The sequence below is a fragment of the Epinephelus lanceolatus genome, chromosome 23 (assembly GCF_041903045.1).
Source record: "Epinephelus lanceolatus isolate andai-2023 chromosome 23, ASM4190304v1, whole genome shotgun sequence".
Classification (NCBI taxonomy): Eukaryota; Metazoa; Chordata; class Actinopteri; order Perciformes; family Serranidae; genus Epinephelus; species Epinephelus lanceolatus.
This window is the reverse complement of record NC_135756.1, coordinates 22,973,846-22,993,460: the sequence shown is the minus strand read 5'-3', so window position 1 is coordinate 22,993,460 and position 19,615 is coordinate 22,973,846. Positions and strand designations below refer to the sequence as shown.

Below are 19,615 nucleotides of genomic sequence, written 5' to 3'. Positions count from 1 at the left end.
TATTCCCTCTGTTGCTTTGTTTTGATTTTGATTATGAGAGAGGATAGCAGGGTAGTGTGATTTAAATAACCCCTAATATTCATAAATAAGTATCACTTGCAACATTTCTGAGTATCCTTTACCAAAACTCTGAATGTAATTGTTACGAAGGCGTCTGTATGTGCATGTTCTGAGACTGTGTCAATGCTGAGCACTGTACACTGTGCATACCACAAGCAAGTCCAATCAAAGCACAGCATTGGCAGTCTATCAGTAGCACTGCTTCACTGAGTGATAACATCTGCCAAGTATTTTCTCCTCATTTCGCTGCTGTTTGGATGCTTCTGATGAAACTTGGTACTATTCGAGTGTGGTGACACAAAGCAGCTGTGAAACCAGAGTGAATAAATGCAAAAAAATATGCTTGTAGAACTTTTAAAAGTGATCACTAAAATCCTGAATACATAGGAATAATAAGGCGGCAGGTATGGGGTGATTGTAGAGAACGGCCTTCTGCTTTTAAAGAGAGTTCAGTGTGCCTTTTTAAAATATTCCCAGACACTGGCGCACTAAAAGTAAAAGCAGTCTTGCTTTTAGTATGCAGGTGAGCCAGGAAACTTTTTTGGACACTGAGCAATGGTGTTCACTAACCTTTGGGTGACCCAATTGGAGCTTCACTTTGGGACTTTACAAGGCGGCCATCAGTGTAAGGGCTGCTCTGGGAGGCAAACGAGACCTCTGGGCTGGTCACGTCTCCTTCTCCCACCCTGTCCTCCTCATCCTCCTCGTCCTCCTCCTCGTCCTCTGCCACCTCCTCCTGTGTGTCCTCTTCCCTCTGTTCCAGCTCTGTCGTGTCATCCTGCCTCTGTCTCTCCTGCTGCTTGCTGTGATTCTCGATGACCTGTTGGGATGACAGAAGCACACGGTGGGTCACTGCTAAGCCTTAGGTTTTGTTCATAACTCCTGTTAAACTCCAGATATTAAGTGTGCAATTCTCTGTAAACTAAATTAGCAATTTGAGATTGATATTGAGATAAGTACAAACTGCAAGATTTTGAAAACAATCTGCCATTTTCCCTGAGTTTCAACATTTATGCAGCGGTGCCTGGATAGCGTGACATGTGTGGCTGTGCTGCTGCTGTGGTCCTGCCAGATGCCTCCTGCTGCTGCTGCCATCATTAGTCATTAGTCATACTTCTACTGTTATTATACACATATGATTATTGTCACACATGTATACTGCCAGATATTAATATATACTTTCAACATATTGTACCACAGTAGCCAGAACTATAATTATAATATTATTACTTTCATTAATGTTGTTGTAAGCTACTGTCATTACCGTCTGTCCTGCATCTCTCTCTGTCTCTCTCTCTCTCTCTCTCTCTCTCTCTCTGTCTCTCTCTCTCTATCTCATTGTGTCATACGGATTACTGTTAATTTATTATGCTGATCTGTTCTGTACGACATCTATTGCACGTCTGTCCGTCCTGGAAGAGGGATCCCTCCTCAGTTGCTCTTCCTGAGGTTTCTACCATTATTTTTCCCCGTTAAAGGGGGTTTTTGGGGAGTTTTTCCTTATCCGCTGTGAGGGTCTTAAGGACAGAGGGATGTTGTATGCTGTAAAGCCCTGTGAGGCAAATTGTGATTTGTGATATTGGGCTTTATAAATAAAATTGATTGATTGATTGATTGATTGATATGCAGAAAGTACATGAGCAGATATACCAAAAATCCCTTGATATAAGATAGGTGTATGCTTTTTTTTTTTTAAGATTTTTTTTGGGCATTTTTGCCTTTAATGGACAGGACAGGTAAGCATGAAAGGGGGAGAGAGAGAGGGGATGACATGCAGCAAAGGGCCACAGGCTGGATTCGAATCGGGGCCACTGCAGCAACAGCCTTGTACATGGGGCGCCTGCTCTATCCACTAAGCCACCAACGCCCCAAAAATAGGTGTATCCTTGGGTTTAATCCCAAGAAACTGTAATCCCAGACAAACACATCCAAACTATTTCCTGTTTCCCAGGAAATGTAATTTCGGAGAAAAGGGAAAAACTAGTTGCAATCTAAGTGTCGACAAAATGAGTGAAGATGTACAGAACCCACATATCAGTACAGCAGTATATAATTTCTTTTCATAAGAAGGGTGTCTACAGGTATCAGACTCTTAAACTGAATTCTTTCTAATACCTTATCACAATCATTTTTAACTAAATTTGATTTTTGGATGAACCATCTATGTCTTAACTGCATGTAATCTTTATGTAACTTGTTGACAGCTTACTAACCAGAGTGCTGCTTTGTCACTTTTTCACCTGCCCAAACTTTGTAGTCAACTCAGCCACACCCACGCCCTCAGGTGCTTGGGTTGTGGGTCAACCTGTGTATCACTAGCTGATTAACATCAACAGCATTCTTTTGCCTTAATAATTATCAATACCACCAATAAATAAATACACTAAAGTGATGAGGTTTGGAAACCACAGGTTTAAACATAATTCTCCTTGTTGCATAGAATAAATGACCAATGTGTTCTGACTGTTGCTGAAGTTACAGGTCCAGAAAAAAAAGTCAGTTTCCCAGGATTCCCAGGATAGTGTGCTTCTGCTCCCTCGGGACACAAAATGTCTCTTTACCGGGACAAGTATTAATCCCTGGTGTATACTTTGTACCTATCTTAAAAGTGAAGCAGTGCATCATACAGACAATTAAAATAGTACTTTTAGTCACCTAAACTTCATTTAAGTCCTTCCAAAAAACATTACTGAGGGTGTTTAGGTTTGATTAAACTGTCAGAAAAGCATGCTTCTCTCTCTTGAACATGTAGTTGAACAGGAAGTTGTTTGAGAAGTGCCAAGACTCCGAGATGTACGTCAACCAAACCTTTGTGGCCAAAAAAAAACCATGTGTGTCAGGCTTGGGCGCCATTGCATGTGGTTGTTCACCTTATTGGCTGTCTCCATGACAACCTCAATATTTAGGTTCTGTGCAGCCATGGCCAGCAACTCATCGTCATCATCTCCAACATCCCAGGCGTCACTTGTGATGCTCTCAAACTCCTGGAAAGTGGTGGCCTTCTTGGGTTTGCCTGGTGTGGCTGGAGGAGGTTTGTTCCCTGCTTTAATCAGGCTGGAGGACAAAGACAGGGCCGACAAAACAGAGGAGATAAGGGGAAAGGGATAAGATTAAAGAATTTAAGTGAAAAGGTGAGGAGGAGTGGGGAGGGGGAAAAAACAGAAGTGGCGAACAGGCAGCAAAGGAGAGAAAAAAGAAAGAGATAAAGTAAATAACCACAGTGACGATAAGGGGGGAAAAACAGAGATGATAAGTGAATCATTTTCACACTGATAGGTGAGCAAAGAAATAAAAGAACACACTCTTAATTTTAAGCACTTGAATCAAAAGCAGGTCTCTAACACCTAACGAGGCCGAATCTGGTCATGTTCAAAAGACAATTTTTTCCCAGTCGCTGTCTTTGTGCTGCAAGGACACCGTTTCATTCAGGCGGAACAAAAAATGCGGCAGAAAAAGAGAATTCAATTAAAGTCAACCTTTCCTTATCGTGCGATGCGGAGAAAGGGAGGTGGGGGGAGGGGGAGGGAAAGCTCTGATTTCTTACAAAGACAACGATTACCATAATAAAGAGGGAGACTTGTCCATATTAGCTTACTTCCATCATAACGTGGAAGAAAAGAGAAAGTCTGAACATAATATACCTGCCAAAAAAAAAACAAGCAAATTGAATTCAACCCTCTGTGGAAATCTACATGATTAAACATCAGTCGGAGGAAATAAAAGAATTTTTACAGAATAATAGGCTGTTTTTCTTGCTGAGTGTGTGTGTGTGTGTGTGTGTGCGCGTGTGTGTATGTGTAAAATTACAGGTGCAGTCCAAAAAGTCAAAAATACTTCCTATTCAGAAGTAAACCGTGATGTTTAATTAAAAAAGTTATCTCTCCACTTTACATTTCAAGATTCTACTTTTTTCTTAGTCATTTTTTACCTTTGTATTAAATATTTACTGTTAAGTCCAGCACTCTTTTTCTTATTAATAAATAAATTCAATCAAACATTCACTCATTACCATATTTTCATAACCCCCAGACCTGTTTAGGTGCCCTGTAGTCCTGAAATACTAGATACTAGATAGTCCTAGATCTTTAAATCATGTAACATAATCCATTTTTACTGCATATGATTACAAACTTTTCAAATTAATTATATTAAAACTAACTGAAAGCATATCTTGTGTCCTTTACGCTGCCAACCCAGCCATCTAACAACTAGACTGTCCAGCAGGTGCACATCCATAGACACTGCAGACAGAACAGGTCATACACATGTTACAAGAATTATACTGCGAGACAAATATGATGCCGTTTTACATATTTAAGCATGTTGCAATTACAGCCACCTCCCAAAGCATGATGTCACAGCTGGAGTCTCAGCTGTCAAGTTGCAAAACACACACTCCCACATTCCTGAAGTGGCTGGAGGTATGACATGTTTTACAGTAGCAGTAGCAGTTTCCGTCATCAGTGTGTGGATCGGTGGCTACATTTAAAACTGTCTGCCTTGTTTTGATGTTTGAATGTCTGACTCCAAACCAGTATATGAGGTCCTGACTTGTTCTGATTTACTCTGGTTTATACTGGGGGACTACAGGTTCAATAAAGGTCTTTAAATGTGTTTTTTTACGTCTGGTCATCATTGCAATATTAAACTTGTTGACAACAAAACATCCACTTCCCACTGAAAGAGGAAGAGAACCCTTAATCTGATACACACCAGTTAAAGTTGTTTGTTTTTCGAAACTAATCTCTCAAGATAAAGGGAGGTATTTCCACCCACTGTTTAAGTTTCATGCATACTTAATGCATGTTATCAGGCTTTAAAAGACATCTGGGAGCAATCACAGAGGAGAGCCACAACTTCTGCTAAGGTATCAGGTTGTTTAGCAACTGAAGCAAACAGTTAGCATCAGCACAGAAACTTAAATACCACGTAGCAAAAGTGCCACACCTCTCCAAACTACTACAGTAGCATCACAGGCTATTTGCCAACATTGACAAAGTAAATTTAACTTACTTGGCATGGAGGAGCGGGTCGAAAGGTGGATGTTGTGCGCCATACACATGCTGAATGCTGAGGAAGTGAAGAATAGAGTGTCAATGAATGAGCTAATTGATAGCTGGCTGTCAAGCTAGCCATGTTAGCTTCGTCTCACCCAAATCAGTGTCAGTTCATACGATAACACTGTGACTAAGTGTAATAGAAACGACTTTAATTTGCTGTAAAACCGCAGCTACTCCGTAATATAAAATAGTCACTGTATCATTACTTACAACTATGTAACTGCGGTGTTGGTAAATTGCTCAACAGCTAGCTGCTGTTAGCCACGTAGCTCTCAGCCAGCTAGCAGCAGGCGTAAACTGTGTCTATGAGACTAATTTACTACAGCTAATTGGCACGTTACAAGTGGTGAAACTCTCAAACTTTGTGCGATACTGAAGGTCCGTCAGTGAAAGTCAAAGTTGCGTTAGAAGCTCAACAGTGCAGCGTCAGTTGAGTGAGGCTAGCTACGCTAAGCTAGCCAACAGGAGGGAACACGTCACTCACCTGCCAGGAACCTTCGCTGCGTTTCTTTTCCAGAACTGTTTTTTATTCCCGTCATTCGACATTTTCCCTCCGTGGCCCGACCAGTCCTAAACACGAACACGCGAACGCTGTCGTTGGCTGTAAAACGTGAAATTTGTGTTTATTTACACCAGATACCCTCCTCCAAAACTCAGAAAGCTGCCATGTTGATACTGCCTAATCGGCAAGCAAGCGGCGCCGTGATTGGCTGGGCCGACACTTCCTTGCTGTGAGCCAATCACAAGTGAGATCCGCTGTTAGGTGGCATGGGAAGCTGTCGATGTCACGGCCCCCCCCCCCCTCTTTGCTTTGTTGACAGAAAAGCTGTGTCAATCAAAAGACCATCAGCATCAGGACCACAGGCAGGGAGGGAAAAGTACTACCATTTATATTGCAGTTTATAGATATAATATAAGATGATGTATTTATAGTTATAGTAATGGTTGACTGTTGTTTTGAATTGTTTATATACTGTTTTCATACATTATTATCATTATTCAGACACCATATTCAAAAGATGGTGTGTTTACAGAATATCATTTCTATTTCTTTTGTAATACATTTTTGTGTTGATTGATGCAATGATCATTACTGACTGCAGGGTTTACCAAGTCATCACCAAGCCAATTAATCAGTTCACACTCTCTGGGGTGTGAGAGAACATGAACTAAATCATCATATAAATATCAATATGTACCATTAAAGCATAATGAAATTTACAGTGCAGTGAGTACTCTATGGTTATAAAGAGACTGACTGATTTATTTATTTTTATTCATTTAAAGAGACATTTCACTCTAAAATCAAACACATATTTTTCCTCTCACCTCAAGTGCTATTCTCAGTCTAGATCCTGGGTCTTCAACAGGAGGTCCGTGACCCCAAAGGTGTCCGTAGAGTTACTTTATGGGGATCGCCAAATTACCCCTTGATAATTTCATTTAAGTTTTAAAATGAGTCTGAAAATACCCATTAACAAGACTCTAATATATTACTAGCTTAGATAAATTGGTCTTTTCATGAGTCTTTTTTAAGTTCACAGGCAACAACATTAATGATAGGTTTAACTGTTACCCATGAATCTTTGTGCAATTGTTAGCTAGCTCACACTAAATTACGACACCTTTTTTTATTCAGACGCTGGCCAGTAAGCTGTATATTAATGGTATGTCAAGTGTACAGACATTCTTGTGAGCCATAATGGTATTAGTTTGGGATTGGTTTGTAACTTTTTTGAGCAAGACTCTGACACATCGTCCACCTCAGAAACCTGCGGCAAAAGTGCAGACGGTGAAGCTAATGCACCTAGCCATGCTACAACTGCTGCTGACTGAACAGGTACAGGGAAGTGCAAATAAGAGAAGACCTGAAAATACTTCAGAAAATTAGCTCAAGTGCAACTCAGTTTTATGCAATATACATAGTAGGGGCGTCCCTGCTAATAATAATAATAATAATAATAATAATAATAATAATAATAATAATAATAATAATAATAATAATAATACATTTTATTTATAATGCACTTTACATTCCAAGGAATCTCAAAATGCTATAAAACAAATGATACAAACAACAGTATAGTACAATGAACTACAATTAAAACAGAAAAAAGCACTCAAAAGTGATACAAAAGAAAAGAACACATGATCAAAGCATTACATGGGATATATAAGGATGGAAGTGACATGAAAAAAGTGGTCAATGGAAAATTTTCGATACATTTCCGTATATGCACTGGTGGGTGAGGAGGGAAACCTTGAACTCGACTCTGAGTGAGATGGGGTGCCAGTGAAGTGATTTAAGGATGAGGGTGATGTAGTCGTGTTTGCGCACCCTCATCAGGATCCTAGCAGCACTGTTCTGGATGTACTGGAGCCGCTGAAGGCTGTAGCTAGCTGCTCCGTCTCTCTTTCAGCAAAGGGGTCCTTGGCCTGGAAAACACTTAAGACCCCGTTATCTGGATTGTTTTGGTGTGAGTTTCTGAGTGTTAGAGATCAGCCGTAGAGATGTCTGCCTGTTCTCCAATATAATGGAACTAGATGGCACTCGGCTTGTGGTGCTCAAAGCACCAAAAACACACATTTGAAAAACTCACTTTGCAGAAATCGTGACCCAGTTACTCAAGATAATCCACAGACCTTAATGTGAGCAGTTTCATATAGGAACTATTTTCTATCTACCAAACTTCACCCACCAACCATATCACCATGCAGAAGGATGTGTGCATCTACTGCTAGCTCACCTAGCACCACTCAGCTAGCCAACATTACAGCTCAGCCAAAGAAAACACCATTAAAGTTTACATCTCATCTTGTCACAAGCATGATCCTCTTGTCCATGAGTAGATGCACACTTCCTTCTGCACGATGATGCAGTTGGTGGGTGTAGAAAGAGAATTGTTCCTACATAAAACTGCACATAATAATGTCTATGGATTATCTTGAGTTACCAGGTCATTACATTCGACAGAATATTGACACCTGTACAGAGGATATCTCCAACACTCTGCAACTCACACCAAAACAATAGACTGAAAAATAGCACTACAGATAAGAGGAAAAAATATGTATTTTTGTTTTTGGTGTGAAAGAGTAACTTTAAGAGTAATATTTATCTATAAAAACCAGTAAGTGAGTGAGGACTAACAGACAGTTAGTTAATCCTCATTTGGCTAAAATGACTGAATATGAACATAATGTATTGTGTTGCACTGAGAGAATGTCGCTGTGGTTAATCAGTGATTATTGACCTACACTCCACAGTGAAGTTTAAGTTTAAGTTTATTTCCTTTATTAATCCCCTGAGGAGAAATTCAATGTTTTCATTCTTGCTTGTCAATTACACACAGGTCCGAAAGACACACACATGCACAAACAGGACCTATACATGCACAAATTGGAGAGATGTCAGAGTGTAAATGTACAAAATGTTGCTGACTTTTGGAGGCCTGAACATAAATATGCACTTTCAATTCCATAGTCAACCCAGTGTCATGGCAGCGGATTTGCTTCGACAATACCTCCCGTAACCGTCTTCTTATTTGTCTTTCACTCTATGTCACACACAAAGCAAACAAAGGCAAACTCTGTAGGTAAAGAGACATGATCTCTGTTGTCACATTATTTGCATCATCCTAAAATGAGTCCGGTTTCCACTCAGCTAAAAGCAGAGGTGAGGATGCTTTGGAGGGCAAACACAGTTTAGTCATCATTTCTGTTAATGCCAGTGTCTGCCTCGTCACTGTCTGGAGGTTATGAGAGGTTAAGGTAATTATTCAGCTTCAGTCTGGAACAGTATGGAAGCTATAACTGCTTTGAGTCATGAATTAGAGGGCTTATGTGTTTACACAACGTGCTGATGCAGTGTTTGCTCCACAGGGTTAAAGAAGATAGGATGGAAGACAGAGCTCTCACTCTGTCACAATATTCAGGTACTGCCACTGCATGTATGCTGATAGGGAATTGGTGCTGGTGGGAAAGTGGGAAAAGTTGTCTTACTTGTGCAGATGTGTTCTGCTTAAACATTTAAGATGTTCATTTTCTTTTAAAAATGCCAGTGTGAAGGATTTAGAGGCATCTGTTAGAAATGGTATATAATATTAATAAGTATGTTTTCATTAGTTTATAATCACCTGAAAATAAGACTTACTGTGTTTTCCTTACCTTAGAATGACCCGTTTATTTCTAAAAACGGTGCGGGTCCTCTTCCACTAAGTCCGCCATGTTGTTTCTACGGTAGCCCAGAACGGACAAATCAAAACTGGCTTAAGACAGTGACTTCACTGACACTTCCATTTCGATGTCGGCCACCATAGTTCTCCTACACGCTTGGAACACGGGAGAAATTCCAGTTCTGCAACCTTAGCGCTACATGCCACTAAATCCTACATACTGGACCTTTAAATGAAATTAAACAAAAACCCAGATTACTGCTAATAAGACAATTACAAATACTACTCATTTACAATGTGTTTACAAGCCATAAAAAGTCAGCTTTAAGAAGAAAAGAAATTAAATCTCTGGATAAAGTAGCATCACTTACTGCTGATCAATAAATCAACACATCTGTGAGAATTTTTCATTTACCAGCGTCGTAAACCAACTGTGTAGGTTTCGATCAGGGATGAGTGAGTACACCATTATATTGTGTGTATCTGATCAACCAACTAAATTATCTGTATCTGTACTCGGAGTGGGCGGGGCTTACGATTGAAATGGAAGTTGTTATTTTAAGCCTAAAATGTATATGGATTGATCAGAAGTTGCAATATTTGTTACCTATGAGGAAATTATTCACAGAACAGTATTCAGAATTGAGTTCCTGATGATTTTTTTTTAATCAAAACAGATTAAACACCTACTTAAATGAGGATTTTTCTTCATCACAAGTACAGATAATGACACATTTTACTCTTATGACACTCGTACTAATAAAAAGCACACTATCTATACCGGATACTTGTTTCATCTGAGTATTCAGCTCTACCCTAGTCTTGAGTCAAAATGAGGGGGACACATTTGGAGCACTCCACCAGAAAATTTTGAGAGTCAAAGTTAGAAGTTCTGCGCATTTTTGTAAATTTTTTCTGCATCAATTTCTGGTGTAATGTCAAAATATAAATCCTCTGTTAGCCTATTTTCATGTTTTTATTCAAAGGAAGACAAATGGGCATGTTCTAAACATTGAGTGGGATGTGTCCCCTGTGTCCCCCCCCCCCTAAAATTTACACCCATGAAGTACAAAGTTTAAGCACCACTTAGGTTTTTAAGATTTTAGTATCTAGGACTACAAGATTGTTTCCTTGTTTTGAACTGTGTCATTGTCTTTGTACAAAAAAAGACATTACCATTTGATTTACAACAACACTGATCACTTTTAGGAACTGTTGTTCATGCTGTTAGTATATATAACAATTACATTATATTTAAATTAATTGTATACTTATATGGTGACATTTTTCTGAATGTATCTAGTATTTAAAATACACTACCACTTCTATGTCTTCTGAGTATGGTTTTCATATAAGTATGCACAGATTTTTACCACACCCTCATATGCATACATTTTTTTAAAAATATTTTTATCCCCTTTTGTTTTGTAATTATGTATGTGGAATAAAATGAAACAAACTGTCAAACATTAATTAAAAAATCATTACAAATATATCTGAGGCCAACATATGTTGCATAATATTGGTCTGCTCTGCTTATAAATGCAGAAAAAAATGTAATTTAAATCAACCCTATTATTTCCACTGTATATTTCCTGTAAGACATCAGAGTGTGGAAAGTAGGCCAGCTTCATTTTGACTCCTGAGTGAGTCATCTGTCTTATAGACGATCTGTGTAGTCCCTCTCCTCCTGACAGCCCGGGCCGACCATACACGCACTCCACACACCGAGCAGCGGTTTGTTATGCGGGCCGTAACAAAGTTGAGGTGAGAATCACCGGACAACAGCGTAACTAATGACACGTGTGAGCGACACGATGGAGAAACAAGGCAGGTTACTATGTTCCAGGCTTTTCCTCAAGCACAGGCAGGTAGAAGTTGCTGTGAACCGCAGTGTTTTGGCGTGGAGGGAAACTGAAAGGAGCAGAACACGGAGCTCTGGCATCAACAGTGCTGACACAGGTAAGTCTGACATGGAGGAGTCAGTTAGTGTGAGAGCTGTCTTTAAGCTGTTGTGTCATGTTTTAAAACTACAGAAATATATGAGGAACCAATCTAGTTAAAACAGAATAATTCATATTTGAATTAAAGTTACAAATAAGGCAACCAAAGGAGTTTAAAATTATCAAATATATTTATGTTGAGTTGTAGTTGTTCATTCTACTGTCTTCACCCATTCACCCAAGTGTTGAGCTTGTCTCCCCACTCCACATTGTGTCAGGATCATGCATATTTCAGGGAGCACCAGTGAGGTCATGTATCTGTTGGAGTTGGGGTCTGTACCCTGTCAAGAGGGTCACACATGAGTGTTATCATTCAGAGTTAATTAGGATGCTCTTGTTTCCTACAAGGAAACAAAGGGTTGACTGTTAATATGTCCTCCAGGAAGGAGTTCATTCATCCTTTCATTAACTCTTTCATGAAAAGGGACTTTCTGTCCCAGTGAGCTTTGGGAAAACCCTCATAATGGCAGCATGTAAGGGCCAAAATAGCTGTTGTTAGCTTGGTTGCTGTAGGTTTAGAGGCAAAAAGATGTATTAGGGTCTCCAAACATACACTACGGCGTCTGAGATTAACCCAGTTTGTCACAAGAACAACAACAAAAAGACACTGCACTGGGGCCCCTGGTGTGGAGGGGCGTGTTGAGAAAGCAGGCCCTTGCTAGTGATTCAGATTGCCACCTTTGACATATACCTGTGTTCAAAGATAAATGATAAAAAAAAGAATGTTCCTGATTTAAAAATGGTGCCATTTGCTATATATGTCCTCAAAAAGGCAAACCCATGTTCATCATGGGTTTCTTTTTTCGTTTCAGGTTTTGAAATAGTAGCTATCTAAAACAAAATGATATGCTTTTTCTATATGAGCTATCTATATCTATAAATATACTACAAAAACTATTCAATTCATGGATTAGCTTCTTACTTTTTGTCAGATATGCAGTGATGAATGTTGGGTAATATGTGTGTTGATATTGTCCAATGTCAAGTCAAGTCAACTTTAGTTATGTAACACATTTCATCAAGCATCAAGCATAAACTCACTGTGCTTAAAATACATCATACCTGACAAACATAAAATATAATCTACGATAATAAAGTATTACATATAGGAAACAAGTGGGACATGGTGAAAACAAACAAAATAATTAAGTATTATTATGTGTCAAGACAGTACATGCACGATGGCATGCACTATAGGGCTCATCATAATAGCGTGCACTGGGGCCCGGTGTAACTTCCTTATGTCACTGATATCAGTATTATATTGATCATTTTATGCAATGGTGGGTCCAAACCCCGCCTGGGTTGACGTCATGTGGTCGCAAGTGGTTTCCCCCACCGAACCAAACAGGATCAGATTAATCTGAGCCAAGTCCTCACCAAGGCGCATCTCAAGGTTCCACACAAAACATTATATGCAGTGGTGGAAGATGTATTCAGATTTTTTACTTCATAAAAGTAACAATACAACAAAACAGAAATACTTTGTTACAAGTAAATTTTACTTTAGTAAAGGTACAAAAATATTAGCATCAAAATATACTCAAAGAACAAAATTGTTCTTGCTCATTGCTCATTATGCAAAATTGTCCATTTCAGAGTATTATATAAGCTTTTGTATTTTTGAATTATAATTATTGATTAATTAATATGAGCATCGCTCTAATTTTGCAGCTGATAAATTTGGGGCTCATCACCACTGAGCTAGCTAATGTTACAGCTCAGCTGTCACAAGTATGAGCCTCTTGTCCATGAGTAGATGCACACTTCCTTCGCCAACTGTATCACCGCGCAGACGGAAGCGTGGACAAGAGGCTCATGCTCATAAAAGTGGGACATGTAAACATTAATGGCCTGGTCCTCGGCTGAGCTGTAACGTTAGCTAGCTGGGTGGTGCTAGGTGAGCTAGCAGTAGATGCACGCTTCCTTCTGTGTGATGATACAGTTTAGTGTAGTTTGGTAGAAAGAAAGTAGTTCGTACACGAAACATGATTTCTGGAAAGAGACATTGCTGTTGAGTTTTTCAAATGTATTTTTTTGCCACTTTGAGCACCACAAGCTGAGTGTCATCTAGTTCTCCAACACTTGGCAACTCACACCAAAACAGTCTAGACTGATATGTAGCACTACAGGTAAGAGGAAAAATATGTATTTTTGATTTGAGGATGAACTGTCCCTTTAAGTTTCAACTGAAACTTTTAAGTTTTGATGGTGCAACCCAATTTAGTAAAGCAATGGTTTGGAACTACAGTGATTACTAAGGACATCGGAAAAAACTTTACACACTCAAGCTAGTGTCATGGTGCAACCCACTCCAGGAATGAGTAAGCTGGAATCCCAGCATGCTCTGGATGAATGGTTTACACCTTAACTGCCCTTGCAGTTACTGTGGTTGTCAACCAGTGCTCCAAATTTTGTCCCTTACTTCCTCATGCATCAGGCAACTTTCACTTAATCTAGACGTCCCTATAACCTCCCGAGGCTAATGTTTGTTCATCTAGATGAGTTCCCCGCTCTGCAATTATCGTAGGCTACCATATCGAGTGAAGTTATTACAGCTGGCACTGCACACTTCAGTTTAAACCTGGCCATTGACCTTCCTCAAAGTGGTATCAAGCGCCCTATAATAACCTGCCATAAAGACTTCCATTTATTGAGTCAATGTTCAACACGGCTACACCAAAATCCAGCCCAGCGATGATCGCTGTGACAAGAGCAAGTCTGTTTACCCCGGAGTTAGGAATCAAACAAGGAGACTTTGCCATTAATAAGTATTTAGTAACATTAAACACCATAGAGTCAATTCTATGACTGTGAGTGCTTAAGTAAGCTAAAGTATTGTTATCATTAATAGTCAACGCAGTCTAGTTAATCAGTGACTATAGTAAAGACGTGGGTGGTGGTGACTGGAATTTTTCCTCTGCGTCTTTACACCTACCCGAACACAGAAATGCTCTATTTCTGGACTCCACGTGTTTTACGTGTTGTTGAATGACGTCATGGGCTGCACAAGCATTCCACAGATTCCTCTCTGTGCAGGTGTATGTGTTGGAAGCTGTGAAATTTCTGCAGGGTTATTAGGTATTTCAAGACACCAGCCCCCTACTTGCATGGTCACAGGATTAGTTTCTACGACAGCAGAAATAATGCAAATTAACAAGTAAATCAGGATGGATTATTTTCTTTTGTCACTTACATCATTTTCTAATATAGTTGATTGAAAATGACAATAAAAGATGTGACAAAACCAGCTGGGATATCAGGTGAAATATCACAAACAGAAGGTGACATGTTAGTTAAATTTAACATTATCTATCACATTTAGTAGTTAAGAAAAATCAGTGAGCACTGAGAAGAGATAAAAAATGTTAATCCCAGCTGATGGCAGGAAATCATACGGCGTGACTCAGATTTGACAGGTCTTCTTCAACTCGTATTTTTCATTTTTCAGCCCAAAATTTAGATTTTCCCCTTAACATCAAGCTGACGCACAAGTGCCATAAATGCCAAAAGGGAATTGATATGAGCGGTAAACACCGCTCTGGTCTTGATGCTTTGGTTTAGACAACATTAGTGGATGTTACCTCCTGACATTTAAGTGGATTTGGTCGAATCAGAGCATCCGTCAGTCAGATGTGCTGAGTAGAGAGCGAGGCAGGGTATCCCGGCCAGGAATGTTTGGTGTACACACAGATCTGCTCTCACACACACAAACAAAATCCAGTCACTGAGATGGCATGGCCTCTGAGCCTAGAGTAAATGCTATGTCCACGAAATGCCTGAGTCACTACTCTTATACAGTGCATGCTCCCATCTCGGAGGAAAATCTCGTCTAAATCATGCCATATGCTTTAGAGAGAATCTCCCCTTTCCTCCAAATCACTATGCTTAGCTGGTAGTACTTCCTCCGGCCCTCTAAGCCTCAGATATCTCTCTTGGCCAGGGAGGGTTTAGATATTTGCTTCCCATATGGCAGAGCTGGATACAGATCCAATGCATTACAGACAGGGATTCACTTATAGCAATACAGGAAGTATTGGAAATGGGGCTGACATAGGGTATCAGCATTACAGAATATCCTCTGTGATAAGATCCCTCAGCAAAATCCACCTACGAGTAAAGAAACACAATTGTTTGTATCAGTCAGTCATAGAACTACAGTTAGTCTCAAAAGAAGACTGCAGCTCTGTGAAACTGTACATAGCCTTTGAGCATAGCAATAAAATCAGTATGCTAACATGCCCACAAAAACAATGCTAACACGCTGCTGTTTAGACGGTATTGTGTAGACTGGTGCAGGAATGAGTTCTAAAACCTGGAAATGAATTAGCATTTTAGCACACCCTGTTCCCTCATCTCAAAGTCAGTGGGTTTTCTGAATGGTTTTTCTTTAGATACCTGAAACAAGGTCTGTGGTTAACACAAGCTTAAGAGACATTTTTGTTCTATGACAAAAAATACATCAGCAAATACCCAACTCGAACAAATATGAATTTTGTAGCTTTTATGTATCTCAAAAAAGTGGTTGCTAACAAGTGGCTCACTGACTACAGAACATCATCACGCCGAAAACATCTTTACAGCCTTGCTGTGGTGGCAACATTGAGGTTATACAACCGTGGTGCAGTTTGATTATAGCCTAATGCTAGCTTTTTACTCCTGGCGATAGTATGTAGGCTTTAAAAATCATGAAAGTGGTGTTCATTTGTTAAGATTATCTTGCTGAAATGTGTAAGTATCATAAAGGTTTGTTTTCCACAGAGCTCATTTTCTGCAGTGATCCAAAATCCAATGCAAAATAGGCTTTTTGACAAGAGAACCAGGGTGACGCTAGGGAAGAGCAAGTACACTATTATCTGTATCTGTGTCTGTATCTGTTTAACCAACTAAATTATCTGTATCTGTACTCGAAATGGGGGGAGTCTAAGCCAAAAGTGGGTGGGGCCTAAGTGAAAGTTGATACTTTAAGCCTCAGAATCAGAAGTTGCTATATTTATTATTTATTTAAAACCTATTTACATAAAACAATCTCAGCATTGAGCTTCAAAAGTCTAGATATTGACACATTTTACTCGTATAGTAGGCTACTCTTATTCGTATAAAATACATTATCTGTATGGGATACTCATTTAATCTGAGTATTTGGCTCAATCCTAGGCAACGCTAACCTCTACATCGGCCTACAAGGAAATGTCATCCCTGGAGCGCTCTATTTACCACTGTCACAATCTTAGTTTAGCATGTCAGCTAATGCTAATGCTGCAAACGTTTGCTATTTAGCAGTAAACACAAAATACAGCTGAGGCTGATGGGAAGGTCATTAGTTTTGTAGGAAGGAAATGCATCTCTTTACGAATGGATAGAAATGCAGCCGCAGAAATGGCAGAAAAGTTAATTCTGAGTATTTTTAGCCGTTCAGTCTTGTGGAATATGCACATTGAGTGGTATACAGACAAAAACAGGACAAATAATGCCTGATAACAAATAAGTTTGTAGGGCTTATCAGGTGTGTAGCCAGTTTTGTGAAGTATTTGGTGAAAGACATATGACCCACTATGCATGCACTCTATATGGTACCCAGCTAGCATGCTAGAATAAATGTAGAAATGGAGCTGCATTAAATTAATCCTTCTGTTAGCTAATTAATTTTTATGCTAACTTCCTAACTGGGAAAAAAAAACAAAACAGAAGGAGAAGTTTAGCAAACATAACGGACATCTCGGAGGTTCCCATACCAACAAATGGTCTTCTGGTTGACTCACATACAGTATGTACACAGTGCTATGTGGAAAAAAGGCATTAGTATTTAAAATTCATCCTGTGAAAGGCATGACTATTTAAAATTGAATGGAAATGCGTTCAACAAGTGTTAAAAGCTTTCACTCAAAACCACTAATGCCACCCTCATGTTGGCACCATAAGAAATGTCAGGGGATCAGCAAAGTCGTTGGGATTCAACATCTGGGGGCTATGAATGCGTTAACAGAACTTTATGGCAACCCATCCAGTAGATGTAGAGATACTTCACGGGATACTTAACTGGATGCTTCACTCCCTATGACCTTTTTCTGACACTAAAAAAGTCATAAGGCTTCAGCCTCTTGGGACCATGAATAACTGCACCACCAGCATTTTATGGCAATGTAGTATATTTTAGCAGAGAATTTTTAGTCTGGACCAAAGTGGTGGACAGACTGACCAACACTGCCACCCCTAGAGCGGTGCTGCTAGTGTTCATGCATATCCAAAATTATGACAGTGGAGATCCTGAGAGTATTTTATGTTTGTTACAGAAAATCAAGTTTGCATTTTTGAGAAAATGATGACCTGTTTAGTCTGGCACTGTCGGCGTGTGAAGTGATCTAGCAGTACCACTGCACCCCTAGTGACTCCTGTTATACCTTCCACCTTTGCTGTCCTTTCTTCTCCATCTGTTTGCCTAAGCCTTGGCTTAACAAACCCATTGTGCCTGGGAGAAATCCATGTCTTGTTTGACAGCTCACTGCCATGTGTACCCAGGCAGATCTGTGCTTTGTAATCTAAAGCGGGCGCTCAATGCACAGCCCTGTCTGTACGTTGAGAGACGGCTGCAGAGGGAGAGAGGGAGATACAGAGAAATAAACACTGCCAGGAAAACAACAGCTGGAGATTGGGTAAACTGTGGTTCATACTGCATTACTGGCAGCAATACAGACCCTTTCATTACATTGATTGTATTTATTTACCTGTGGCTTGGGTCAATAGGAGCAAAGAGCAGGACCTCTAAAGCTAATTACACAATGAATCAATGACCTGGATAATAATGTGTTGATGTGGTTGAGTGATTTAGTGCTCTCTGTGGTAGGACAGCCAACTTGTATTGTAATAACTCATATTTTGTGATTTATTGCAGTACAACACTTGCATACAAGGACTCATCTGCAGCTAATGTGCAGAATTATGTGCAGAATTAGGCCAAAAATGCTTAAATATTAGGCTGCATCACCCAACAACATAAACAGTTTTATCAGTTTCACACCCTCAGTTAAATCTCTCTCTTGCACCCATGTTGCATGCCACTTGGAACGCAATATGTACAAGCAAAACAGGAATGACATAAACACTCCATAAATAGTGTGGAAACACCTACGAATGCAAGCATTTCCTTAAGCTTGTGCTGGCTTGTCCTCTAACACATTGTCAGTGCCAAACCTCGGTAACAATAAAGGGATTACATACTGATCCACTGTGTAAAGGGAGGGGTGCAGAGAACAACAGCAGAATATGAATATGATGACAGCTTGTTGTTGTCAGAGGACTAAAAGAAGGTGAGGCCAGGCTCTTTGCTGTCACAGATATCATACGCACAAGCAGACACAAATACAAAATCTCCTGTGCACCATGCATGAATGCATAGGATATACTGAGTTAAGATCAAATCCTCTAAATCTATCATGCACTTCCTTATTTTGGGCTGATGAGAGAATGTCTGGTGTTGCTTCAACATCCATGTGTGAAACCTCAAAGGTGTGACATCATGTTAGTGTAAGGCATTGTGTAGGGAACCAGTATTTTCAGTGGAATCCTGTCAGGTGGTATGCCACGCAGATTTAAGGAAGCAGGATGAGCAGGATTATGAATCCAAGTACTTGTTGATGCACCATAAAGGTACAAAGTACTCTCCAGTGTTTGTGCTGATTTAGTCTAAACTTAAGGTACTATCACTAAAGTCAGTTAAAGACGCTCATTAATTGTCACAGGGGAACACAAACCCACCACTATGTAGGGATCTCCCAATCCACCCTGTACACCTTCTCCCTACCCACTTCTGTTTCCATGTCCATGTGGATACTCTGCCACACTGAGGCCATCCCAAACCAATTTGCAGGGAGTTGAAGTGGGTTATATATAAAACCTTCCAATAGACAGTCTGGCAGTGTTGTAGTCAAGACCACCTAAACCAAAACCAAGTCATGACCAAGAGCAGAGTCTATCTAGACTGAGACAAGTCAAGACCAAGAACAAGGCAGGGCGAGACTGAGGTCAGATCAGTGTGAATCCCATTCATGACACACCTAGATAAAATGTAGAACATGCAAACCACAGGCACTCCTCAAATTGATCTGAAACATCCACATTTCCATAAAAACAAATGAAGATTCCTTGTCATTTACCTGTTTTTAATCACCATATAGTGTATATATGAACGTATGAATAAGTGAACCACAAAAAATGTCTGTATAAAATAATCAAAAGGCATTGCAGAGGTTAATTGTATATACAGTACAGGCCAAAAGTTTGGACACACCTTCTCATTCAATGCGTTTTCTTTATTTTC

At 39.7% G+C, this 19,615-nt stretch overlaps 2 protein-coding genes across 3 annotated transcripts in view; one reads left to right on the top strand and one right to left on the bottom strand.

Moving 5' to 3' along the window:
- The window catches only part of tbc1d22a (TBC1 domain family, member 22a), a 196,301-nt gene extending 190,485 nt beyond the window's left edge, over positions 1-5,816 (bottom strand). Inside the window, exons 1-4 of one of the 2 annotated variants that reach the window (XM_033615048.2) lie at positions 5,605-5,816; positions 5,074-5,130; positions 2,931-3,114; positions 631-880 (exon numbers count right to left, since the gene is read on the bottom strand). In XM_033615048.2, coding sequence (XP_033470939.1) covers positions 631-880; positions 2,931-3,114; positions 5,074-5,130; positions 5,605-5,666 — 553 coding nt within the window. In that variant the 5' untranslated portion in view covers positions 5,667-5,816. The remainder of the gene's footprint in view (positions 1-630; positions 881-2,930; positions 3,115-5,073; positions 5,131-5,604) is intronic. The other variant, XM_033615049.2, reaches the window with a different exon arrangement.
- Positions 5,817-10,983: 5,167 nt separating this feature from the next.
- cerk (ceramide kinase) overlaps positions 10,984-19,615 on the top strand; it is a 64,411-nt gene continuing 55,779 nt past the window's right edge. The window contains exon 1 of the mRNA XM_033614237.2: positions 10,984-11,257. Within this exon, the coding sequence (XP_033470128.1) occupies positions 11,092-11,257 (166 nt within the window). The 5' untranslated portion in view covers positions 10,984-11,091. The remainder of the gene's footprint in view (positions 11,258-19,615) is intronic.